Source organism: Ranitomeya variabilis, chromosome 4, assembly GCF_051348905.1.
Source record: "Ranitomeya variabilis isolate aRanVar5 chromosome 4, aRanVar5.hap1, whole genome shotgun sequence".
Classification (NCBI taxonomy): Eukaryota; Metazoa; Chordata; class Amphibia; order Anura; family Dendrobatidae; genus Ranitomeya; species Ranitomeya variabilis.
This window is the reverse complement of record NC_135235.1, coordinates 745,157,518-745,180,365: the sequence shown is the minus strand read 5'-3', so window position 1 is coordinate 745,180,365 and position 22,848 is coordinate 745,157,518. Positions and strand designations below refer to the sequence as shown.

Sequence of the window (22,848 nt, the reverse complement as noted above, 5' to 3'; positions counted from 1 at the left end):
AGACAGCTGTGAAAACAGCGCTGCAAGGCAAATGCAAGGTGAACACACAGCGGTTGTTAGCCTGGGTAAAGCACAATGAAGCAAAATGCTATTTCAACTGGCCCTCAGTCAGAACACAGCGTTCTGTCACTAACTGAATTCACAGCAGAGTGAGCCCGAAATGGCGGCAGCGTTTTTTATAGTGCATCATGACATCATTTCAGCAGCCAATCACAGCCTTGCCAGTAGTTACATGCCCACCATGCAGAACAGGATGTGCCCACACTTGTAATCATTCATTGGCTGAATTTGTGCAGTTTGAATTCTGGGAACTTCCGATTCCGGTATCCGATATGCGGTAAATATCGGAACTCTGTATCGGAATTCCGATACCGCAAATATCGTCCGATACCCAATACTTGCGGTATCGGAATGCTCAACACTACACACAACTGTTGTCAGTCAAGCCAGCATCCAGAGGTCAAGAGGAAGATGTGATGAAGTTGCCTTGCCTTGTTTGACTACCTAATCAATTTGCATAGTTTGCATAGTTTTTAATCCTCTGTTTAACAAGTCAACAAGCTGCAGGACCCACACAATGGTCATTCAACAGATTATGTAAAAATCCAGTATTCAATTACCCTACATCACTGTCTTCTAAAGATAGCAGACAATACGTTGTAGGAGCTGATATAAGAGGCAAACATTAGTTATTCAAAATGATCAAAAATCAACTTTTAAGACTAATATGACAACAGTGTATGGTTATTGAACAAGCGCATAAATTCAAAACTCAACAGTCTATTCCTTCTGGCTTACAGAAAATAGACGTGAGGATAATTAAGATAAAATGCTGTGACGTCACACCAGAGTTATATATTTTGTCATGTTTGGCTGTTGTCACACATTGAGAGACACTTTTTATTGCAAAAACTGCATCGCCATATTTTGAGAGCTATAACTTTTCCATAGTTTTGCTGAATGTCATATGAGGGCTTGATTTTTTTGCAGGACGAGTTGACGTTTACTGATATAATTTTCAGACACATGACTTTTTTATTGCTTTTTATTCCGATTTTTGGTAGGCAGAGAGAACAAAAAAAAGTAATTCATATCTTTTTATGCTGTTCCGCATGTAGTAAAATTGGTAAGGCAGTTTTATTCTTCGGGTCGGTACGACTACAGCAATGCCACATTTATATTCTTTTATGTTTTAGTGCTTTTTAACAATAAAAACTATTTTATTCAATAAAAGAATTACAGAAGAAAATCAGGAACACAGATCAAGAGAATAAGGCACGATGTGTACTGGATTTTAACTCCAGAACTGAAGAAGTGAGAAGAGTGATCATGAAACATTGGTCCAGTTTACTCCTTGATGAGACTATTTCTAATTTTGCAGGACCAACGCCAGCAATAACATTCAGAAAATGAAAAAATATGAGAACACAGTTGGTCCATAGTTACCACAAAGGTGAGAACTAATGTTTCAATTTTGACTCCAAAGGCCTAATGTGGAACTGTACAAAGTGCGGTAAATGTGTTGCATGTAAGAACATTGCTACTACGAGGGAGTTTACAAATTCTAAGAAAACATGACTTATACAACTACACAAAGTATATGTTGTACCACAAAAGCCATTATATACCACGTTACATGCCCCTGTGGGCTCATCTATGTGGGCATGACAACACGGGAGCTCCGTAGGAGAGTACGGCAACATGTTCTTGACATAGAAGGTGCCAATTCTGAAACTGACATCCATTTATATGGTTTGATCATGTCACATTTTTAGTACGATTCCACAGGGCTTTGTGCCCCTTTTCTTTCTCTTTTATAGTTTATATTGTGAAATCATAGATTTTTACACTATAGCACTTTAGTTTATTTATTCTTTTACCTTGCACATATATGTTCACCACTGTCAGGTGTCCTTAGAATGCATAGAACATATATATTATATATACACTGTGTTCCAAATTATTGGAACACAAAGAGTTTAGGAGTGATAAGGTTAGAATTTTTTTGTTTGTCATTTAAACTCATTGATGGTGATGTGTGTCAGGGCTCTTTATATCACTGGAAGCAATTGCAGATACCTGTGCAAATTAGTTTGGCAGGTGTGTCCAAATAAAGGCAAGACTACTTAAGAAGGCTGTTCCACATTATTAAGCAGCCTACATTTTTGGCCAAAATGGGAAAGAAAAAGGATGTGTCGGCTGCTGAGAAGCAACAAATTGTGGAGTATTTAGGTCAAGGCATAACTACCATCAACATTGCCAAGACACTTCATCGTGATCATCGCACAATCAAGAAGTATGTAGCTGATTCCCAAAACACACATGTGCATGCTGATAAGGAAAAATTGAGGACCCTTTCCAACAGGCAATTGCATAAGGTTAAAAGAGCAGCTGCAAAAATGCCTTGTCATAGCAGCAGACACGTTTTTGAAGCTGCTGGTGCCTCCAACGTCCCCAGAACAACAAAATGCAGGGTCCTTCAGAGGTGCGTAAGCCATCCTGTCGACCACCTCTATCCACTGCACACAAGCAGAAACAGCTCCAGTGGGCCAAACGATACATGAAGACTGACTTCCAAACTGTTTTGTTCACCGATGAGTGCCGTGCAAGGCTCGATGGTCCAGATGGATGGAGTGGACGATGGCTGGTTGATGGACACCCCATGAAAACACGGCTAAGGTGCCAACAAGGAGGAGGTGGAGTAATGTTTTGGGCTGGAATCATGGGGAGAGAGATTGTCGGCCCCTTTATGATCCCTGAAGGGGTAAAGATGAACTCCATAATCTATGTGGCGTTTCTAAAAACACTTCCTGCCATGGTTCAAGAGGAAGTACTGTGCTTTCCGCAGCAAGATCATTTTCATGCATGATAATGCACCGTCTCATGCTGCAAAAAACACATCTGCATCTCTGGCTGCTATGGGCATAAAAGAGGACAAACTTATGGTGTGGCCACCATCTTCCCCTGACCTCAACCCCATTGAGAACCTCTGGAGAATCATCAAAAGGAGTGTCTATGATGGCGGGAGGCAGTTCACATCTAAACAACAGCTCTGAGAGGGTATTCTGTCCACATGCAAAACAATTGAAGCAGAAACCATCCAAAAACTGACAAATTCAATGGACGAGAGAGTTCAGAAGCTTCTTTCGAACAAGGGGTCCTATGTGCAAATGTAACATCACCTAGAATACAGTTTTAACTTGAAAACTGATTGATTTCATTTTGTAATAAGCTGATAATGTTTATAACTTCACAATTGACCATTTTTTTGTTCAAAATAAAATAAAAAAGGTTGAAAACTCTGCTGTGCATAATAATTTGGAACATGCATTTTGAGTGTTTTTTTTTTTTTTTTAAAGATACTGTTTTCATAGGCAGTTTGTTCCAAAACATTGCAATTATACTAGAATAGTAGATGACTGGAAAATAACAATGACTGCAATTCAGATAGGTCATTTAGAGAAAATATGAGGAAATATTATTTGCATAATAATTTGGAACACAGTGTATATATACAGTATATATATATATATATATATATATATATATATATATATATATATTTTTTTTTCTTATATAATTTAACTTATAATTAACATAGTTCTTAATTTATATGTTTGTCCATCCACAGATATAATATAACAATAAATGTATAGCATATTATAGGTTCCGTTACACCTTGTTCCCAATTTGTGACTATTCTGTGCTGGATTAAGATAATTATATCTATTTCTTTTCCAACAGAGTCTTTAGCATCAATTATCGCATGGGCTGTCATGTTTGATAACTAGTAAATATGAAGCGACGTACTGACAATTCTCATTCCGGTCACACAATGGCGCAATTGCGTTGGATTCCTCTTCAGCCAGGATGGTCTGTCTGCTTCTACCTTTCAGATATGAGACAATAATCCCTGTTGTGATAACAATGCATCACTTCCGGGGATTATGTGTTTGAACTTCCGGTCGGCAATACTCATCGCTGGATGTTAGACGCTGATCCTTGTAACTAGAACGATGGTACTGCATCGCTCTCGGCAGTGACGTGATGCTGGTGGGCTCATGTGATTCAATCACCTAGGTTACGGCATCAACACGGCTCTGTAGACCAGCAATTTTTGGCGGTCTAACTCAGTGGGAATAAGGGACACCTCACTAAAAGTAAGCTGATTGGCCAGTACCCAACCATCCCTAGATGAAGCATTTCCAAGCGAAACGTGCGTCGGATGTGGTGGGTCCCTAAATACCATTCTTAGGTAAATATACCTTCTTGCAATAATCATGTGCCACATTTTGTCTTTCATTATGTTGCATTATTTGACATCATTGGTGTTTTATATGCTTCCAAACATTGTGCTGCTGTATTATAGGACATTACGTTATTGTGACTAGTGTTACCATGCATCCTGTCACTTCATTTATGTACTAGTTTATTTGTCTGGAGTACTAAGGTCTGCTTCAACCTTATGGTGATTCTTGGAATATAAGTTCACATTTTAATTTAATTTCTACAGAATTACCTATGTACAATGGACTAATTAAACCAAGGATAGCACCTGCATTCTAAGACATTAGCCATACAAAAGACTTTGTGCTTTGAAGGTTTACCAGGTGTATTTTACTATCACCACTTTGGGTTGTGGGTGTACCCACCTCTCTTTTCCTGATACCTGTTGTGGAGTGTCTGACTTTTTATGATTTATTTTTTATATGCAATATTCAATACAATTTGTACTTTTTAACTTTTACTCTGGCCTTGGTTAAAGCGTTTTTTGGCGGTTTATTTATATTCATGCTATATACATAGGATAATTTTGGTGTGTCAGTACGATTACAGCAATACCTCTTTTATATGGTTTTGTTTTAGTGATTTTACACAATAAACTATTTTATTCAAAAAAAGAATCGCTTTATTATGAGAGCGATAACTTTTTTATTTTTCTGCAGACGGACGTTATCAGCTGTACAATTTTTATGTAGATTGCTTTTATTTTTATCACGTATTTTTCCACTTTTGTTTAGCAATATAATAATAAAGCATTTTTTTGCCTTGTTTTTATTGTTTGGTTGTTTTTACGGTGTTCACTGAAGGGGGACAGTGGGGCAGTTTTATAGATTGGGTTGTTCCAAAGGGGTGATACCAAATATGTGTACTTTTTATTTTAAACATAAATAAATGTATTTATTGGATTAATATTTTTTCTTTTTTTGTTCTTTATTTTGTGATTTTCAATTATTAACTTTTTTTTACTCTTTTACATTGTCCCTGGATGGATCACAGCGCCATATCTGTATGGTGCCTTTCGGGAACACAGCCCCTGCGGTGCTGTATATATATAAAGCGCAAGACGGAATGGGTTAAACGATGCTGTCTATGAATGGATGAGCCAAGTTGTGCCCTTTCAAATACTTGTCTATTCTACACACACAATAGGAGATATTCCTTCTAGTACAGACCATTTGCTATCCCCCCCTATGCGGAGATCCTGGAGCTAAGGTGCCAGTGCTTACAATACTGGTATATCCAGTTTCACCCCTTTGTCAGCTAAATGTAACTCTACTGCCTTATTGATTTTCCTTTTTATTTATTTCCTTCACACTTTACATGAATTTTTAGATAATGAAGAAGATATGATTCCAAGGAATAACATTTCCCACATTCAGAACATAAAAATGGTTTCTACCCTGTATGAGTTCTCTGATGTGCAACAAGCTTTGAACTTGAACTATAACATTTCCCACATTCTGGACATGAATATGGCTTCTCTCCTGTGTGAGTTCTTTGATGTTTAACAAGATCTGGTTTCTGAATAAAAGGTTTCCCACATTCTGGACATGAATATGGCTTCTCTCCTGTGTGAGTTCTTTGATGTTTAACAAGATCTGATTTATGAATAAAACATTTCCCACATTCTGGACATGAATATGGCTTCTCTCCTGTGTGGATTCTTTGATGTTTAAGAAGATCTGATCTCTGGATAAAACATTTCCCACATTCTGGACATGGATATGGCTTCTCTCCTGTGTGACTTCTGTAATGAGTATGCAAATTTGACTTATGGTTAAAACACTTCCCACATTCTGAACATGAAAATGGCTTTTCCCCGGTGTGAATTCGCTGATGGATAAGTAAATGTGATTTCTGGTTGAAATATTTCCCACATTCTGTACATGGATATGGCTTCTCTCCTGTGTGAATTCTTTGATGTTTAAGAAGATCTGGTTTCTTGGTAAAAGATTTCCCACATTCTGGACATGGATATGGCTTCTCTCCTGTGTGACTTCTGTAATGAGTATGCAAATTTGACTTATGGTTAAAACATTTCCCACATTCTGAACATGAAAATGACTTTTCTCCTGTGTGAATTTGCTGATGCATAAGGAAACATGATTTCTGGTTGAAACATTTTCCACATTCTGGACATGAATATGGCTTCTCACCTGTGTGAATTCTTTGATGCGTAATAAGATATTGTCCGTCGATAAAACATTTCCCACATTCTGGACATGGATATGGCTTCTCTCCTGTGTGAATTCTTTGATGTTTAAGAAGATCTGATCTCTGAATAAAACATTTCCCACATTCTGGACATGGATATGGCTTCTCTCCTGTGTGAATTCTTTGATGTTTAAGAAGATCTGATCTCTGAATAAAACATTTCCCACATTCTGGACATGGATATGGCTTCTCTCCTGTGTGAATTCTTTGGTGTTTAAGAAGATCTGATTTGTGGTTAAAACATTTCCCACATTCTGGACATAGATATGGCTTCTCTCCTGTGTGAATTCTTTGATGTTTAAGAAGATCTGATCTCTGAATAAAACATTTCCCACATTCTGAACATGAAAATGGCTTTTCCCCTGTGTGAATTCGATGATGGATAAGGAAATGTGATTTCTGGTTGAAATATTTCCCACATTCTGGACATGGATATGTCTTCTCTCCTGTGTGAATTCTTTGATGTTTAAGAAGATCTGGTTTCTTGATAAAACATTTCCCACATTCTGAACAGGAAAATGGTTTCTTCTCTGTGGGAATTATTTGATGTTCAACATCACTTTTGTGGCTTTCATTCTGCTTAACAGTCGGTGATGAATCCAAATAGGTGACTGATTGAAAAGGCTCCGATGATTGATTTTTGCTCTGAAGAGCTGGAGGTATAGCTGGAATAATGGCATGCTTTTCATAGGTATCTGGCTTGACACCACAGTCATCTGCCAAGAATAAAACTGATTTTAGTATTTTTCAATGTCAATTAATATTTTATATAATTTCTATATACATAATTCTATACAACTCAAAGTAGAATGAAACTATGACCTAAGACAGTGGTGAGCCACCTGCTCACAAATCCCATGGTACTGAACCTCTAAAGTACAATCGACAAACATAATACACAAAAAGTTTGAAGCAATAAAGGGAGGATTAAAATTAAGCTTTATTACATTACAACCTAAAGCAACAAATAAAAATATACACCATAAAAACATGTAAGATACTTAACGGGGTATTCCTAGCTCTGTATTGCACATAGAATCCCCTTAAAACTTAGCTTTTAATAATATCAGAATAAAACCCTGACCCAAAACAAACCTTGGTTCAATAACCAACAATAAAATACCACCAATAGGTAACCTGTTGAGGTGCTACAATAAAACCTACTACTCACCACTGCCTAGCTGTGGAGGTTGGCACCCTAAGAATCGATTATTTGGCGCCCCCACTCAGACGTAGGCTGTCCCTAGCTTCCCTATCGAATCCCTAGCAATATAGGTGGGAAAACAAAATAGTGGAGAGCAGTGGTGAAAAAAAGTGGAACAAACGACCCCAACATGAATTAGCAAACACCCCCACTTAGGATATTGATAATCAGTAAATAATACAGCACCTCGCTCAATAGCGACCCATGTCACAGCAAACAATTAGGTCCAACCATAACCATCTCAGTCCCCTGTCTGTCCTGGATAAACGTTGATAGCATATACAGACACAATAGGGACCGGAATAGCAGACCAAGATATGATGCTAGATAATGAGAGGAGATCACTTAGCGTGTGCTGACGTCACCCCGACGCGTTTCCCCGTTTACACGGTTCATCAGGAGGAGATAGTGTGGTGACCGATGTTGCCTCATGCCATGGAGATGAATAGCATCGGGGTGACGTCAGCACACGCTAAGTGATCTCCTCTCATTATCTAGCATCATATCTTGGTCTGCTATTCCGGTCCCTATTGTGTCTGTATATGCTATCAACGTTTATCCAGGACAGACAGGGGACTGAGATGGTTATGGTTGGACCTAATTGTTTGCTGTGACATGGGTCGCTATTGAGCGAGGTGCTGTATTATTTACTGATTATCAATATCCTAAGTGGGGGTGTTTGCTAATTCATGTTGGGGTCGTTTGTTCCACTTTTTTTCACCACTGCTCTCCACTATTTTGTTTTCCCACCTATATTGCTAGGGATTCGATAGGGAAGCTAGGGACAGCCTACGTCTGAGTGGGGGCGCCAAATAATCGATTCTTAGGGTGCCAACCTCCACAGCTAGGCAGTAGTGAGTAGTAGGTTTTATTGTAGCACCTCAACAGGTTACCTATTGGTGGTATTTTATTGTTGGTTATTGAACCAAGGTTTGTTTTGGGTCAGGGTTTTATTCTGATATTATTAAAAGCTAAGTTTTAAGGGGATTCTATGTGCAATACTGGTCTTCAATAATCCCCGTTATAATTGTTTTGATTTTTCTTTATTCCTAGCTCTGATCAACTATCCCTGTATGTAGCAGATGTAATAATAATATTATTAGGAAATATGTCCAATTAGAAATGTAGTATAGTTCTTCTGACTCGCTATGTTGCTCACCCCATGTGAAGGGCATTGCATTAGCTTAGGTATCCATGGTTACTACCACTCATATAGTGACTTATTTGCTAGTGGTTATAACCATGGATACCTAAGCTACTGCAATGCACATACACATACATACACTGTGTGCAGAGTTATTAGGCAAGTTGTATTTTGATCACATGATACTTTTTATACATGCTGTCCTACTCCAAGCTGTTCAGGCTTGAGAGCCAACTACCAATTAAGTACACCAGGTGATGTGCATCTCTGTAATGAGGAGGGGTATTGTCTAATGACATCAAAACCCTATATAAGGTGTGCTTAATTATTAGGCAACTTCCTTTCCTTTGGCAAAATGGGTCAGAAGAGAGATTTGACAGGCTCTGAAAAGTCCAAAATTGTGAGATGTCTTGCAGAGGGATGCAGCAGTCTTGAAATTGCCAAACTTTTGAAGCGTGATGACTAGTGTTGAGCGATACCTTCCGATATCAGAAAGTATCGGTATCGGAAAGTATCAGCCGATACCGGCAAAATATCGGATCTCGCCGATACCGATACCCGATACCAATGCAAGTCAATGGGACGAAAATATCGGAATTAAAATAAACCCTTTCTTTCCTTGTAGGTTCATTCTACATGAAGGAAAACAACTAAGAATAATGTAGGAGGTATTGGGGGAGGTGGCGGAGACATTAAAGGCATAGAGGTTTAGCCCAATCAAATAGAATATCAGGAATTACATTTTTTTTTTAAGACGTTCCAAGTTACAAATATATTGACTATGTTAAGAATTATTTTATTTTGTCAGATATTGATGTGTCCACGCCCTTCACCTTTTTTTTTTTTTTTACTTCTGCCACACTTTCTTCTTCATCATCATCAGCATCTTTGACATCAACTCTTTCTTCACCTTCTTCATCTTCTTCATCTTCTACCTATTATTTTTTTTTGTTACATTCTTCATATTCTTGTTATTATACTATTATTCTTCTTCATATTCTACTTCATCATATTCTTATTTGTGACAGGCATTCCTGTAGTTGTTATCTATAAAAGTTTGAAGATTACACCTTCCGTTCTGCCTGTCACAAAAGAGTAACATTTGTCTGCGTTCAGTTTGGCCTGCAGCATCAGGCTTTATCCAGGGGCACCACGAGGAGGAATGGACTCACCCCCATACACTGCTTAGTCTTCTTCTGCTTATAATTTAGATAATATCTTTTGCTCTGATATTTAGTGTTATGCTTAATGTTCTTCTGCTCTTTGTTCTGCAGCCTCTTGTTCTTCTGCTTCTCGGTCTTCCATGTCGTCATCTCCAGGGTCGTCATCTCCGGGGTCGTTGTCGTCATCATCGGGGTGGTCTTCAGGGTCATCGTCTCCAGGGTCGTCGTCATCTCAGTGGTCGTCGTCATCTCAGTGGTTGTCGTCTCTGGTGTCATCGTCATCTTAGGGGTGATCTTCCGGGTCGTCTTCTTTAGGGTGTTGAACTTGGAAATGTAGCAGAAGGTACAAGAAGGCTGAGATAATGGCAAGAAACAGCTGATGGAACTGGAACTCGGATGGCTACCCGAAGGTCCAAGAACCAATGGAACTACCGAGGACCAGCTGATGTTACTGGAACCCGGTTACTAAGCAGGAAGTACCCATGCCTGAAAGCACTACCAAGGACCACCTGACGTTGGTGGAACTCGGATACCCAAAGGGAGGCACCTAAGCCAAAGGCTCTGCCCGGAACCAGCTGGCGGTACTGGAACCAGGATGGGGAGCAGAAGGTACAAGAGCAAAAGACACTGCCGAGAACCAGCTGACGGTACTGGAACCCGGATGGGTAGCCGAAGGTCCAAGAGCCAATGGAACTACCAAGGACCACCTGACATTGGTGGAACTCGGATACCCAGAAGGAGGCAACTAAGCTAAAGGCTCTACCCGGAACCAGCTGACAGTACTGGATCCAGGATGGGGACCTATTCAAGCTTGTCTTCCTAGAGCCCCAACTAGTGGTGTTGGAGCCAAGGGTCAGCAGGGGGAGCAGAGTGTAGGCCGAAGCCTGCACTGGAGGCGTTTGGAGGTCTGTTGTGTCTGCGTGGCGTTTGCAGGACACGATGCTGGCTACACAGCAGGGGAACAGCTGGCGGTGCTGAACCCCACTGACAGAGTGGCGGGTGTTTTGCTCTGTGCAGCCAGCACTTCCGGGCACCAACTGGCGGTGTTAGAGCCCAGGCTCTGCAGGAGGAGCAGAGTGTAGGCCGAAGCCTAATTGAACCAATTTTAAAGGTAACCTTTAACCCCCCCTCAGGTGTTACAAACTAGAAGAGCCACACCTTGTGCAGCAGTAATGCTACCCAAGTCAAAGGTTGCTCTTTTAATTTTGTTCCCTGCACATGCTGAATGAAACACGTATGTCATTTAGCCCCTTATACAGTCAAAACTGTCTTGGAGGAGGGAGTTCCCTTCTTAATGAGACGCAGCACAGCTGGCTAAAATACCACCTTGGTGCTTGGCGCGGCCTCCTGAGCATCGCATTTTGCTGTACAGGAGTCTGCGCTGTTGCATTATCCCTTGGCCATGCGCTGTCCATCTTCTGACATCATTTGATGTCGGCCGGTGCGGTTCGCGATGCCCATGAATCCCAGCCCCGCAGTGTCTTTACATTGTTTCACACTGCGGGGCTGGGATTCATGGCCTTGCGCAGTACATATGTTCACCTCTCACTCGGGTCCTTCCACCTGCTTCAGACTGTGCGGCGCCAGCTGATCCCTTATGGCATGCCACTGCCATGAGGCCGCACAGTGTGAAGAAGGTGGAAGGAGATGAGTGACAGGCAAAGATAGGCACTGCTCATGCCCATCAATCACACCCTCGCAGTCTAAAGAAATTAGACACCGAGGGGCGTTGTGACGGGCAGGGCGGCCGCAGAGGCGCAGCCAGCCAAACAATGATGTCAGAAGACGGGCAGCGCTACCAAGGGGGTTGCTGCGTGTCATTACAAAGGAAAGTCACACCTGAGGGACGTTTTAATGGTCTCAGGGGACACATTTTTTACGTGTTGCCTTCGACGTGTGCAAGGAGAATAACTTAGTGAGCCACCTTGCACAAATGCAGCATTACTGCTGTACAAGGTGGCTGTAATACATACAAACGCCTGGGGGGGGGGACAGGTTCCCTTCAATTTCAGTTCTTGTGTCTGCGTGGCGTTTGCAGGACACGATGCCAGCTACACAGCAGGGGAACAGCTGGCGATGCTGAACCCCACTGACAGAGTGGCGGGTGTTTTTGTTGTGAATTTGCTTTTTGCTCCCTCTAGTGGTTACTAGTTTTTTGACTCTGGTTTTTCTGTCATTCCTTTTATCCGCACCTGGGTCGTTAGTTAGGGGTGTTGCTATATAAGCTCCCTAGACCTTCAGTTCAATGCCTGGCAACGTAGTTATCAGAGCTAGTCTGCTGTGCTCTTGTCTACTGATCCTGGTTCCAGTTATATCAGCTAAGTCTGCCTTTTGCTTTTTGCTATTTGTTTTGGTTTTGTATTTTTGTCCAGCTTGTTCCAAATCTATATCCTGACCTTTGCTGGAAGCTCTAGGGGGCTGGTGTTCTCCCCCCGGACCGTTAGACGGTTCGGGGGTTCTTGAATTTCCAGTGTGGATTTTGATAGGGTTTTTGTTGACCATATAAGTTACCTTTCTTTATTCTGCTATCAGTAAGCGGGCCTCTCTGTGCTAAACCTGGTTCATTTCTGTGTTTGTCATTTCCTCTTACCTCACCGTTATTATTTGTGGGGGGCTTCTATCCAGCTTTGGGGTCCCCTTCTCTGGAGGCAAGAAAGGTCTTTTGTTTTCCTCTACTAGGGGTAGCTAGATTCTCCGGCTGGAGCGTGTCATCTAGAATCAACGTAGGAATGATCCCCGGCTACTTCTAGTGTTGGCGTTAGGAGTAGATATAAGGTCAACCCAGTTACCACTGCCCTATGAGCTGGATTTTTGTATTCTGCAGACTTCCACGTACCTCTGAGACCCTCGCCATTGGGGTCATAACAGTTTGCCAGGCCAGTATTAAATGTTTAATGCGTTGCAGAAGAGGGATTATAAGAAAGAAGATTCTGAGTTTTTTTTTTTTTTCTTTCTTCTTCCCCTTTACCTCAGAGTGGCTATGCTTGCTGCAGACATGAATGTCCAGACCTTGATTACAAGTGTGGACCAGCTGGCTACTCGTGTGCAGGGCATACAAGACTATGTTATCAGAAATCCTAGGTCAGAACCTAAAATACCGATTCCTGAACTGTTTTCCGGAGACAGGTTTAAGTTTAGGAATTTTGTGAATAATTGTAAATTGTTTTTGTCCCTGAGACCCTGTTCATCTGGAGACTCTGCTCAGCAAGTAAAAATAGTTATTTCGTTCTTACGGGGCGACCCTCAGGATTGGGCTTTTTCGCTGGCGCCAGGAGATCCGGCATTGGCTGATATTGATGCGTTTTTTCTGGCGCTCGGTTTACTTCATGAGGAACCCAATCTTGAGATTCAGGCAGAAAAGGCCTTGCTGGCTATGTCTCAGGGGCAGGACGAGGCTGAAGTGTATTGCCAAAAATTTCGGAAATGGTCCGTGCTGACACATTGGAACGAGTGTGCACTGGCCGCTAATTTTAGAAATGGCCTATCTGAAGCCATTAAGAATGTTATGGTGGGTTTTCCCATTCCCACAGGTCTCAATGATACTATGGCACTGGCTATTCAAATTGACCGGCGGTTGCGGGAGCGCAAAACCGCAAATTCCCTCATGGTGTTGTCTGAACAGACACCTGATTTAATGCAATGTGATAGAATCCTGACTAGAAATGAGCGGAAAATTCATAGACGCCGGAATGGCTTGTGCTACTACTGTGGTGATTCTACACATGTTATCTCAGCATGCTCTAAACGTATAGCTAAGGTTGTTAGTCCTGTCACCGTTGGTAATTTGCAACCTAAATTTATTCTGTCTGTAACTTTGATTTGCTCACTGTCGTCTTATCCTGTCATGGCGTTTGTAGATTCAGGTGCTGCCCTGAGTCTTATGGATCTGTCATTTGCTAAGCACTGTGGTTTTACTCTTGAACCATTAGAAAATCCTATTCCTCTTAGGGGTATTGATGCTACGCCATTGGCAGCAAATAAACCGCAGTATTGGACACAGGTTATCATGTGCATGACTCCTGAACACCGCGAGGTGATACGTTTCCTGGTTTTACATAAAATGCATGATTTGGTTGTTTTAGGGCTGCCATGGTTACAGACCCATAATCCAGTCCTGGACTGGAAGGCTATGTCAGTCTCAAGTTGGGGCTGTCGTGGTATTCATGGGGATTCCCTGCCTGTGTCTATTGCTTCTTCTACGCCTTCGGAAGTTCCGGAGTATTTGTCTGATTATCAGGATGTCTTCAGTGAGTCTGAGTCCAGTGCACTGCCTCCTCATAGGGACTGTGACTGTGCTATAGATTTGATCCCAGGCAGTAAGTTTCCTAAGGGAAGACTGTTTAATCTGTCGGTACCTGAACATACCGCTATGCGTTCATATATCAAGGAGTCTCTGGAGAAAGGACATATTCGTCCGTCTTCTTCCCCCCTTGGTGCGGGATTCTTTTTTGTGGCAAAAAAGGACGGATCTTTGAGACCTTGTATTGATTATCAGCTTTTAAATAAGATCACTGTCAAATTTCAGTATCCTTTACCGCTGTTGTCTGACTTGTTTGCCCGGATTAAAGGTGCCAAGTGGTTCACCAAGATAGACCTTCGTGGTGCGTACAACCTTGTGCGCATTAAGCAAGGTGATGAATGGAAAACCGCATTCAATACGCCCGAAGGTTATTTTGAGTACTTGGTGATGCCTTTTGGGCTCTCCAATGCGCCTTCAGTTTTTCAGTCCTTTATGCATGACATTTTCCGGAAGTATCTGGATAAATTTTTGATTGTTTATCTGGATGATATTTTGTTTTTTTCTGATGATTGGGATTCGCATGTGGAGCAGGTCAGGTTGGTCTTTAAAATTTTGCGTGAAAATTCTTTGTTTGTCAAGGGCTCAAAGTGTCTCTTTGGTGTACAGAAGGTTCCCTTTTTGGGGTTCATTTTTTCCCCTTCTGCTGTGGAGATGGACCCAGTCAAGGTCCGAGCTATTCTTGATTGGACTCAGCCCTCGTCGGTTAAGAGTCTTCAGAAGTTCTTGGGTTTCGCTAACTTCTACCGTCGTTTTATCGCTAATTTTTCTAGCATTGTGAAACCGTTGACGGATATGACCAAGAAGGGCTCCGATGTAGCTAACTGGGCTCCTGCTGCCGTGGAGGCTTTCCAGGAGTTGAAGCGCCGGTTTACTTCGGCGCCTGTTTTGTGCCAGCCCGATGTCTCACTTCCCTTTCAGGTTGAGGTGGATGCTTCAGAGATTGGAGCAGGGGCCGTTTTGTCGCAGAGAGGCCCTGGTTGCTCTGTTATGAAACCTTGTGCCTTTTTCTCCAGGAAGTTTTCGCCTGCCGAGCGAAATTATGATGTGGGCAATCGGGAGTTGTTGGCCATGAAATGGGCATTTGAGGAGTGGCGTCATTGGCTCGAGGGTGCTAAGCATCGTGTGGTGGTCTTGACTGATCACAAAAATCTGATGTATCTCGAGTCTGCTAAACGCCTTAATCCGAGACAGGCCCGCTGGTCATTGTTTTTCTCCCGCTTTGATTTTGTTGTCTCGTATTTACCAGGTTCAAAGAATGTGAAGGACGATGCTCTTTCTAGGAGCTTTGTGCCTGATGCTCCTGGAGTCGCTGATCCTGTTGGTATTCTTAAAGATGGAGTTATCTTGTCAGCTATTTCTCCGGATCTGCGACGTGTGTTGCAGAGATTTCAGGCTGATAGGCCTGAGTCTTGTCCACCTGACAGACTGTTTGTCCCGGATAAATGGACCAGCAGAGTCATTTCCGAGGTTCATTCCTCGGTGTTGGCAGGTCACCCGGGAATTTTTGGCACCAGAGATCTGGTGGCCAGGTCCTTTTGGTGGCCTTCCTTGTCAAGGGATGTGCGGTCATTTGTGCAGTCCTGTGGGACTTGTGCTCGAGCTAAGCCTTGCTGTTCTCGTGCCAGCGGTTTGCTCTTGCCCTTGCCTGTCCCGAAGAGACCTTGGACACATATCTCCATGGATTTCATTTCTGATCTTCCGCTATCTCAGGGCATGTCCGTTATCTGGGTGATATGTGATCGCTTCTCCAAGATGGTCCATTTGGTTCCTTTGCCTAAGCTGCCTTCCTCTTCCGATCTGGTTCCTGTGTTTTTCCAGAACGTGGTTCGTTTGCACGGCATCCCTGAGAATATTGTGTCAGACAGAGGATCCCAGTTCGTTTCTAGGTTCTGGCGATCCTTTTGTAGTAGGATGGGCATTGATTTGTCGTTTTCGTCTGCTTTCCATCCTCAGACTAATGGACAGACGGAGCGAACCAATCAGACTTTGGAGGCTTATTTGAGGTGTTTTGTCTCTGCTGATCAGGACGATTGGGTGACATTCTTGCCGTTGGCTGAGTTTGCCCTTAATAATCGGGCTAGTTCCGCCACCTTGGTTTCGCCTTTTTTCTGCAACTCTGGTTTCCATCCTCGCTTTTCTTCGGGTCATGTGGAGCCTTCTGACTGTCCTGGGGTGGATTCTGTGGTAGATAGGTTGCAGCGGATCTGGAATCATGTGGTGGACAACTTGAAGTTGTCACAGGAGAGGGCTCAGCGCTTTGCCAACCGCCGCCGCGGTGTGGGTCCCCGACTACGCGTTGGGGATTTGGTATGGCTTTCTTCCCGCTTTGTTCCTATGAAGGTCTCCTCTCCCAAATTTAAACCTCGTTTTATTGGGCCTTACAAGATATTGGAAATCCTTAATCCTGTATCTTTTCGTCTGGATCTTCCTGTGTCGTTTGCTATTCACAATGTATTTCATAGGTCCTTGTTGCGGCGGTACATTGTGCCTGTAGTTCCTTCTGCTGAGCCTCCTGCTCCGGTGTTGGTTGAGGGCGAGTTGGAGTACGTGGTGGAGAAGATCTTGGATTCTCGCCTCTCCAGGCGGAGGCTTCAGTACCTGGTCAAGTGGAAGGGCTATGGTCAGGAGGATAATTCCTGGGTGGTCGCCTCTGATGTTCATGCGGCCGATTTAGTTCGTGCCTTTCATGCCGCTCATCCTGATCGCCCTGGTGGTCGTGGTGAGGGTTCGGTGACCCCTCACTAAGGGGGGGGTACTGTTGTGAATTTGCTTTTTGCTCCCTCTAGTGGTTACTAGTTTTTTGACTCTGGTTTTTCTGTCATTCCTTTTATCCGCACCTGGGTCGTTAGTTAGGGGTGTTGCTATATAAGCTCCCTAGACCTTCAGTTCAATGCCTGGCAACGTAGTTATCAGAGCTAGTCTGCTGTGCTCTTGTCTACTGATCCTGGTTCCAGTTATATCAGCTAAGTCTGCCTTTTGCTTTTTGCTATTTGTTTTGGTTTTGTATTTTTGTCCAGCTTGTTCCAAATCTATGTCCTGACCTTTGCTGGAAGCTCTAGGGGGCTGGTGTTCTCCCCCCGGACCGTTAGACGGTTCGGGGGTTCTTGAATTTCCAGTGTGGATTTTGATAGGGTTTTTGTTGACCATATAAGTTACCTTTCTTTATTCTGCTATCAGTAAGCGGGCCTCTCTGTGCTAAACCTGGTTCATTTCTGTGTTTGTCATTTCCTCTTACCTCACCGTTATTATTTGTGGGGGGCTTCTATCCAGCTTTGGGGTCCCCTTCTCTGGAGGCAAGAAAGGTCTTTTGTTTTCCTCTACTAGGGGTAGCTAGATTCTCCGGCTGGAGCGTGTCATCTAGAATCAACGTAGGAATGATCCCCGGCTACTTCTAGTGTTGGCGTTAGGAGTAGATATATGGTCAACCCAGTTACCACTGCCCTATGAGCTGGATTTTTGTATTCTGCAGACTTCCACGTACCTCTGAGACCCTCGCCATTGGGGTCATAACAGTTTTGCTCTGTGCAGCCAGCACTTCCGGGCACCAACTGGCGGTGTTAGAGCCCAGGGTCAGCAGCAGGAGCAGAGTGTAGGCCGAAGCCTGCACTGGCGGCAGCTTTGTGTCTGCGTGGCTTTTGCAGGACACGTTGCCAGCTACACAGCAGGGGAACAGCTGGCAGTGCTGAACCCCACTGACAGAGTGGCGGGTGTTTTGCTCTGTGCAGCCAGCACTTCCGGGCACCAACTGGCGGTGTTAGAGCCCAGGCTCTGCAGGAGGAGCAGAGTGTAGGCCGAAGCCTAATTGAACCAATTTTAAAGGTAACCTTTAACCCCCCCTCAGGTGTTACAAACTAGAAGAGCCACACCTTGGGCAGCAGTAATGCTGCCCAAGTCAAAGGTTGCTCTTTTAATTTTGTTCCTTGCACACGCTGAATGAAACACGTATGACATTTAGCCCCTTATACAGTCAAAACTGTCTTGGAGGCGGGAGTTTCCTTCTTAATGAGACGCAGCACAGCTGGCTAAAATACCACCTTGGTGCTTGGCGCGGCCTCCTGAGCATAGCATTTTGCTGTACAGGAGTCTGCGCTGTTGCGTCATCCCTTGGCCATGCGCTGTCCGTCTTCTGACATCATTTGATGTCGGCCAGTGCGGTTCGCGATGCCCATGAATCCCAGCCCTGCAGTGTCTTTACATTGTTTCACACTACGGGGCTGGGATTCATGGCCTTGCGCAGTACATATGTTAGCCTCTCACTCGGGTCCTTACACCTGCTTCAGACTGTGCGGCGTCAGCTGATCCCTTATCGCATGCCACGGCCATGAAGCCGGACAGTCTGAAGAAGGCGGAAGGAGATGACTGACAGGCGAAGATATGCACCGCTCATGCCCATCAATCACACCCTCGCAGTCTACATAAATAAGACACCGAGGGGCGTTGCGTCGGGCAGGGCGGCCGCAGAGGCGCAGCCAGCCATCCAATGATGTCAGAAGACGGGCATCGCTACCAAGGGGGTCGCTGCGTGTCATTACAAAGGAAAGTCACACCTGAGGGACGTTTTAATGGTCTCAGGGGACACATTTTATACGTGTTGAGTTCGACGTGCGCAAGGAGAATAACTTAGTGAGCCACCTTGTACAAATGCAGCATTACTGCTGTACAAGGTGGCTGTTATACATACAAACACCTGGGGGGGGGGGGACAGGTTCCCTTCAATTTCAGTTCTTGTGTCTGCGTGGCGTTTGCAGGACACGATGCCGGCTACACAGCTGGCGTTGCTGAACCCCACTCACACATTGGCTGGTGTTTTTCTCTGTGCAGCTAGCACTTCCGGGCGCCAACTGGCGGTGTTAGAGCCCAGAGACAGCAGGAGGAGCAGAGTGTAGGCCGAAGCCTGCACTGGAGCAAGTTGAAAGGGAACCTTTAACCCCCCCCCAGGCGTTTGTTGCTGAAAGAGCCATCTTGTACAGCACTAATGCTGGAAAAGGAAAAGTTAGCTCTTTTAATTATGGTCCTTGCAAACGCTGAACCTAACACTTATGAAATGTGTCCCCTCACACCGTTAAACTGTCCGGTAGGTGGGACTTTGCTTTGTAATGTGACGCAGCACAGCCGTCATTCTTACCCCCTTGGCGCTGTGCGCCGCCTCCTCTGCGTTGTTTGAATCTTTCCCGGAGCCTGCGCTGTAATGTTATCCCTTGGCCATGCACACTTAGCGCTGCCCGTCTTCTGACATCATTTGGTGTCAGGCTGGCTGCGCCCGTGCGGCCGCGCTGGCCGAGATCCCGCCTCGCTGTGTCGTCTAATGTAATCACTCTGCGGGCCTGGGATCCATGGACATGAGCAGTGCATATCCTCGCCTCTCACTCCCCTCCCTCCGGCTTCTTCAGACTGCGGCGTCACGGCCGTGGCATGCTATTAGGGATCAGCTGACGGCGCACATTGTGAAGAAGGCGTAGGGAGATGAGTGAGAGGCGGAGGTGAACATATGCACTGCGCATGGCCATGGATCACAGGCCCGCAGTGGGATTAAATTAGAAGACACTACGAGGCGGGATCTCGTCCAGCGCGGCCGCACAGGCGCAGCCAGCCTGACACCAAATAATGTCAGAAGACGGGCAGCGCTAAGTGTGCATGGCCAAGGGATAACATAACACCGCAGGCTCCGGGACAAATTCAAACAACGCTGAGGAGGCGGCGCACGGCGCTAAGAATGACGGCTGTGCTGCGTCACATTACAAAGCAAAGTACCACCTACCGGACGGTTTAACGGTGTGAGGGGACACATTTCATAAGTGTTAGGTTCAGCGTGTGCAAGGAGCAAAAGTATAAGAGCTACATTTTCCTTGTGCATCATTACAGCTGCACAAGGTGGCTCTTTCAGTAACAAACACCTGGGGGGGGGAGGGGACAGGTTCCCTTAAATATAAGTAGTTGTGCCAGCGTGGCGGTCGCATGACACGTTGCCGTATACACAGCAGGGAAGCAGCAGGCATTACTGAACCCCACTAACACATTGGCGAGGTGTTTGGCTCTGTGCAAACAGCACTTCCGGACAACAACTAGCGGTGTTGGAGCCCAGGGACAGCAGGAGGAGGAGATAGAAGGGATTGCCGCACACACAGCCGGGGAACAGCTGACGTTACTGAACCCCAATAACACGGCAGCAAGTGTAAACTGTGCGGACAGCACTTCCGGACAACAACTAGTGGTGTTGGAGCCCAGGGACAGCAGGAGGAGGAGATAGGAGGGATTGCCGCACACACAGCCGGGGAACAGCTGACGTTACTGAACCCCAATAACACGGCAGCAAGTGTTAACTGTGCGGACAGCACTACCGGACAACAACTAGTGGTGTTGGAGCCCAGGGACAGCAGGAGGAGGAGATAGGAGGGATTGACGCACCCACAGCTGGGGAACAGCTGACGTTACTGAACCCCAATAACAGAGGAGCGACTGTTGACTGTGCGGACAGCACTTCCGGACAACAACTAGCGGTGTTGGAGCCCAGGAACAGCAGGAGGAGCAGAGGAACACAGTGTAGGCCGAAGCCAGATTACAGCAAGTCGAAAGGGAACCTTTAACCCCCCCCCAAGGCTTTTGTAGCTGAAAGAGCCATATTGTGCAGCACTAAGGATGCAAAAGGAAAAGGTGGCTCTTTTAATTATGCTCCTTGCAAACACAGAACTAAACACTTATAAATGTGTCCCCTGATACCGTGAGACCGTCCCGGAGGTGAGACTTTCCTTCATAATGGGACGCAGCACAGCCGTCATTCCTACCCCCTTGGTGCCGTGCGCCGCCTCCTCAACGTTGTTTGATTCTGTCCCGGAGCCTGCACTGTTATGTTATCCCTTGGCCAGGCGCACTTAGCGCTGCCCATCTTCTGACATCATATCGGTGTCAGGCTGGAAGCGTCTGTGCGGCCACACTGGCCGAGATCCCACCTCGCAGTGTCGTCCAATGTAATCCCACTGCGGGCCTGGGATCCATGGGCATGCGCAGTGCATATCCTAGCCTCTCACTCCCCTCCTTCCACCTTCTTCAGACTATGCGGCGTCACGGCCGTGGCATGCTATTAGGGATCAGCTGACGGCGCACAGTCTGAAGAAGGCGGAGGGAGAAGAGTGAGAGCCTGAGGTGAAGATATGCACTGCGCATGCCCATGGATCCCAGGCACGCAGTGTGATTAAATCAGAAAACACTGCGAGGCGGGATCTTGGCCAGCGCGGCCGCAGCCAGCCTGACACCAAATAATGTCAGATGACGGGCAGCGCTAAGTGTGCATGGCCAAGGGATAACATAACAGCGCAGGCTCCGGGACAGATTCAAACAACGCTGAGGAGGCGGCGCACGGCACCAAGGGGGTAGAAATGCCGGCTGTGCTGCGTCCCATTACGAAGGAAAGTCCCACCTCCGGGACGGTCTCACGGTATCAGTGGATACATTTTAGATTAAGTGTTAAGTTCTGCATGTGCAAGGAGCAAAAGTAAAAGAGCTACATTTTCCTTGTGCAGCATTACTGCTGCACAAGGTGGCTCTTTCAGTAACAAACGCCTTCTTGGGGGGGGACAGGTTCCCTTAAATTTAAGTTGTTGTGTCAGCGTGGCGGTCGCAGGACACATTGCCGGCTACACAGCTGGCGATCAGCTGACGTTACTGAAACCCAGTAACACTGGGTCGTATGTTTTGACTGTGCAGACAGCACTTCTGAGCCTCAACTGGCGGTGATGGAGCCCAGGAATTACAGTTCAGGTGGTAGAAATATGAACACAACAGGAGACCTAGATACTGTAGACAGTCACCCAATTAATTAATCAGGAAGAGGAGTGGCAAATTCCTGCGAGATCCAGGCCTGGTTCATTTTCAGGAAAGTAAGCCGGTCAATGTTATCGGTGGATAGTCGCATGCGACGGTCTGTTAGTACACCACCTGCAGCACTAAAGACGCGTTCCGATAATACACTAGCTGCAGGGCAAGCCAGCACCTCCAATGCATACTGGCTTAGTTCTGGCCATGTATCCAGCTTAGAGACCCAAAACTTGAAAGGGGAAGAGCCGTCTGGGAGTACAGTAAGAGGGCAAGACATGTAGTCTGTCACCATCTGACGAAACCGTTGCCTCCTGCTGACTGGAGCCGCCTGTGATGGTGTAGACATTTGTGGCGGGCACACAAAACTGTGCCACAGTTGGGCCATACTGGTCTTGCCTTGGGCAGATGCACTGCTTCTGCTCCCTCTTTGTGCAGAGCCTCCTCCACTGCCTCGACGCACTGAGCTGCTTTGTAAAGCACTAGCAGAACTGCTCTCAGTTGGACTGGAGAAGATGATGGAATTCACCAGTGTGTCTTGGTACTCCCGCATTTTACGATCCCGGTTCAACGGTGTGATGAGGCTTTGTACGTTGTCCCGGTAGCGAGGATCGAGGAGGGTGTACACCCAGTAATCACCCATGTTGAGAATGTGGGAGATGCGGCGGTCGTTTCTCAGGCACTGCAGCATGTAATCCACCATGTGCTGCAGACTGCCAAGTGGCCAAGA

The 22,848-nt window shown here is 45.2% G+C and overlaps 1 protein-coding gene across 2 annotated transcripts in view; it reads right to left on the bottom strand.

The window, feature by feature from the left end:
- Positions 1–5,563: 5,563 nt before the first annotated feature.
- LOC143768049 (uncharacterized) overlaps positions 5,564–22,848 on the bottom strand; it is a 43,413-nt gene continuing 26,128 nt past the window's right edge. For both annotated transcript variants that reach the window (XM_077256711.1, XM_077256710.1), the window contains exon 7: positions 5,564–7,214. In XM_077256711.1, the coding sequence (XP_077112826.1) occupies positions 5,680–7,214 (1,535 nt within the window). In that variant the 3' untranslated portion in view covers positions 5,564–5,679. The remainder of the gene's footprint in view (positions 7,215–22,848) is intronic.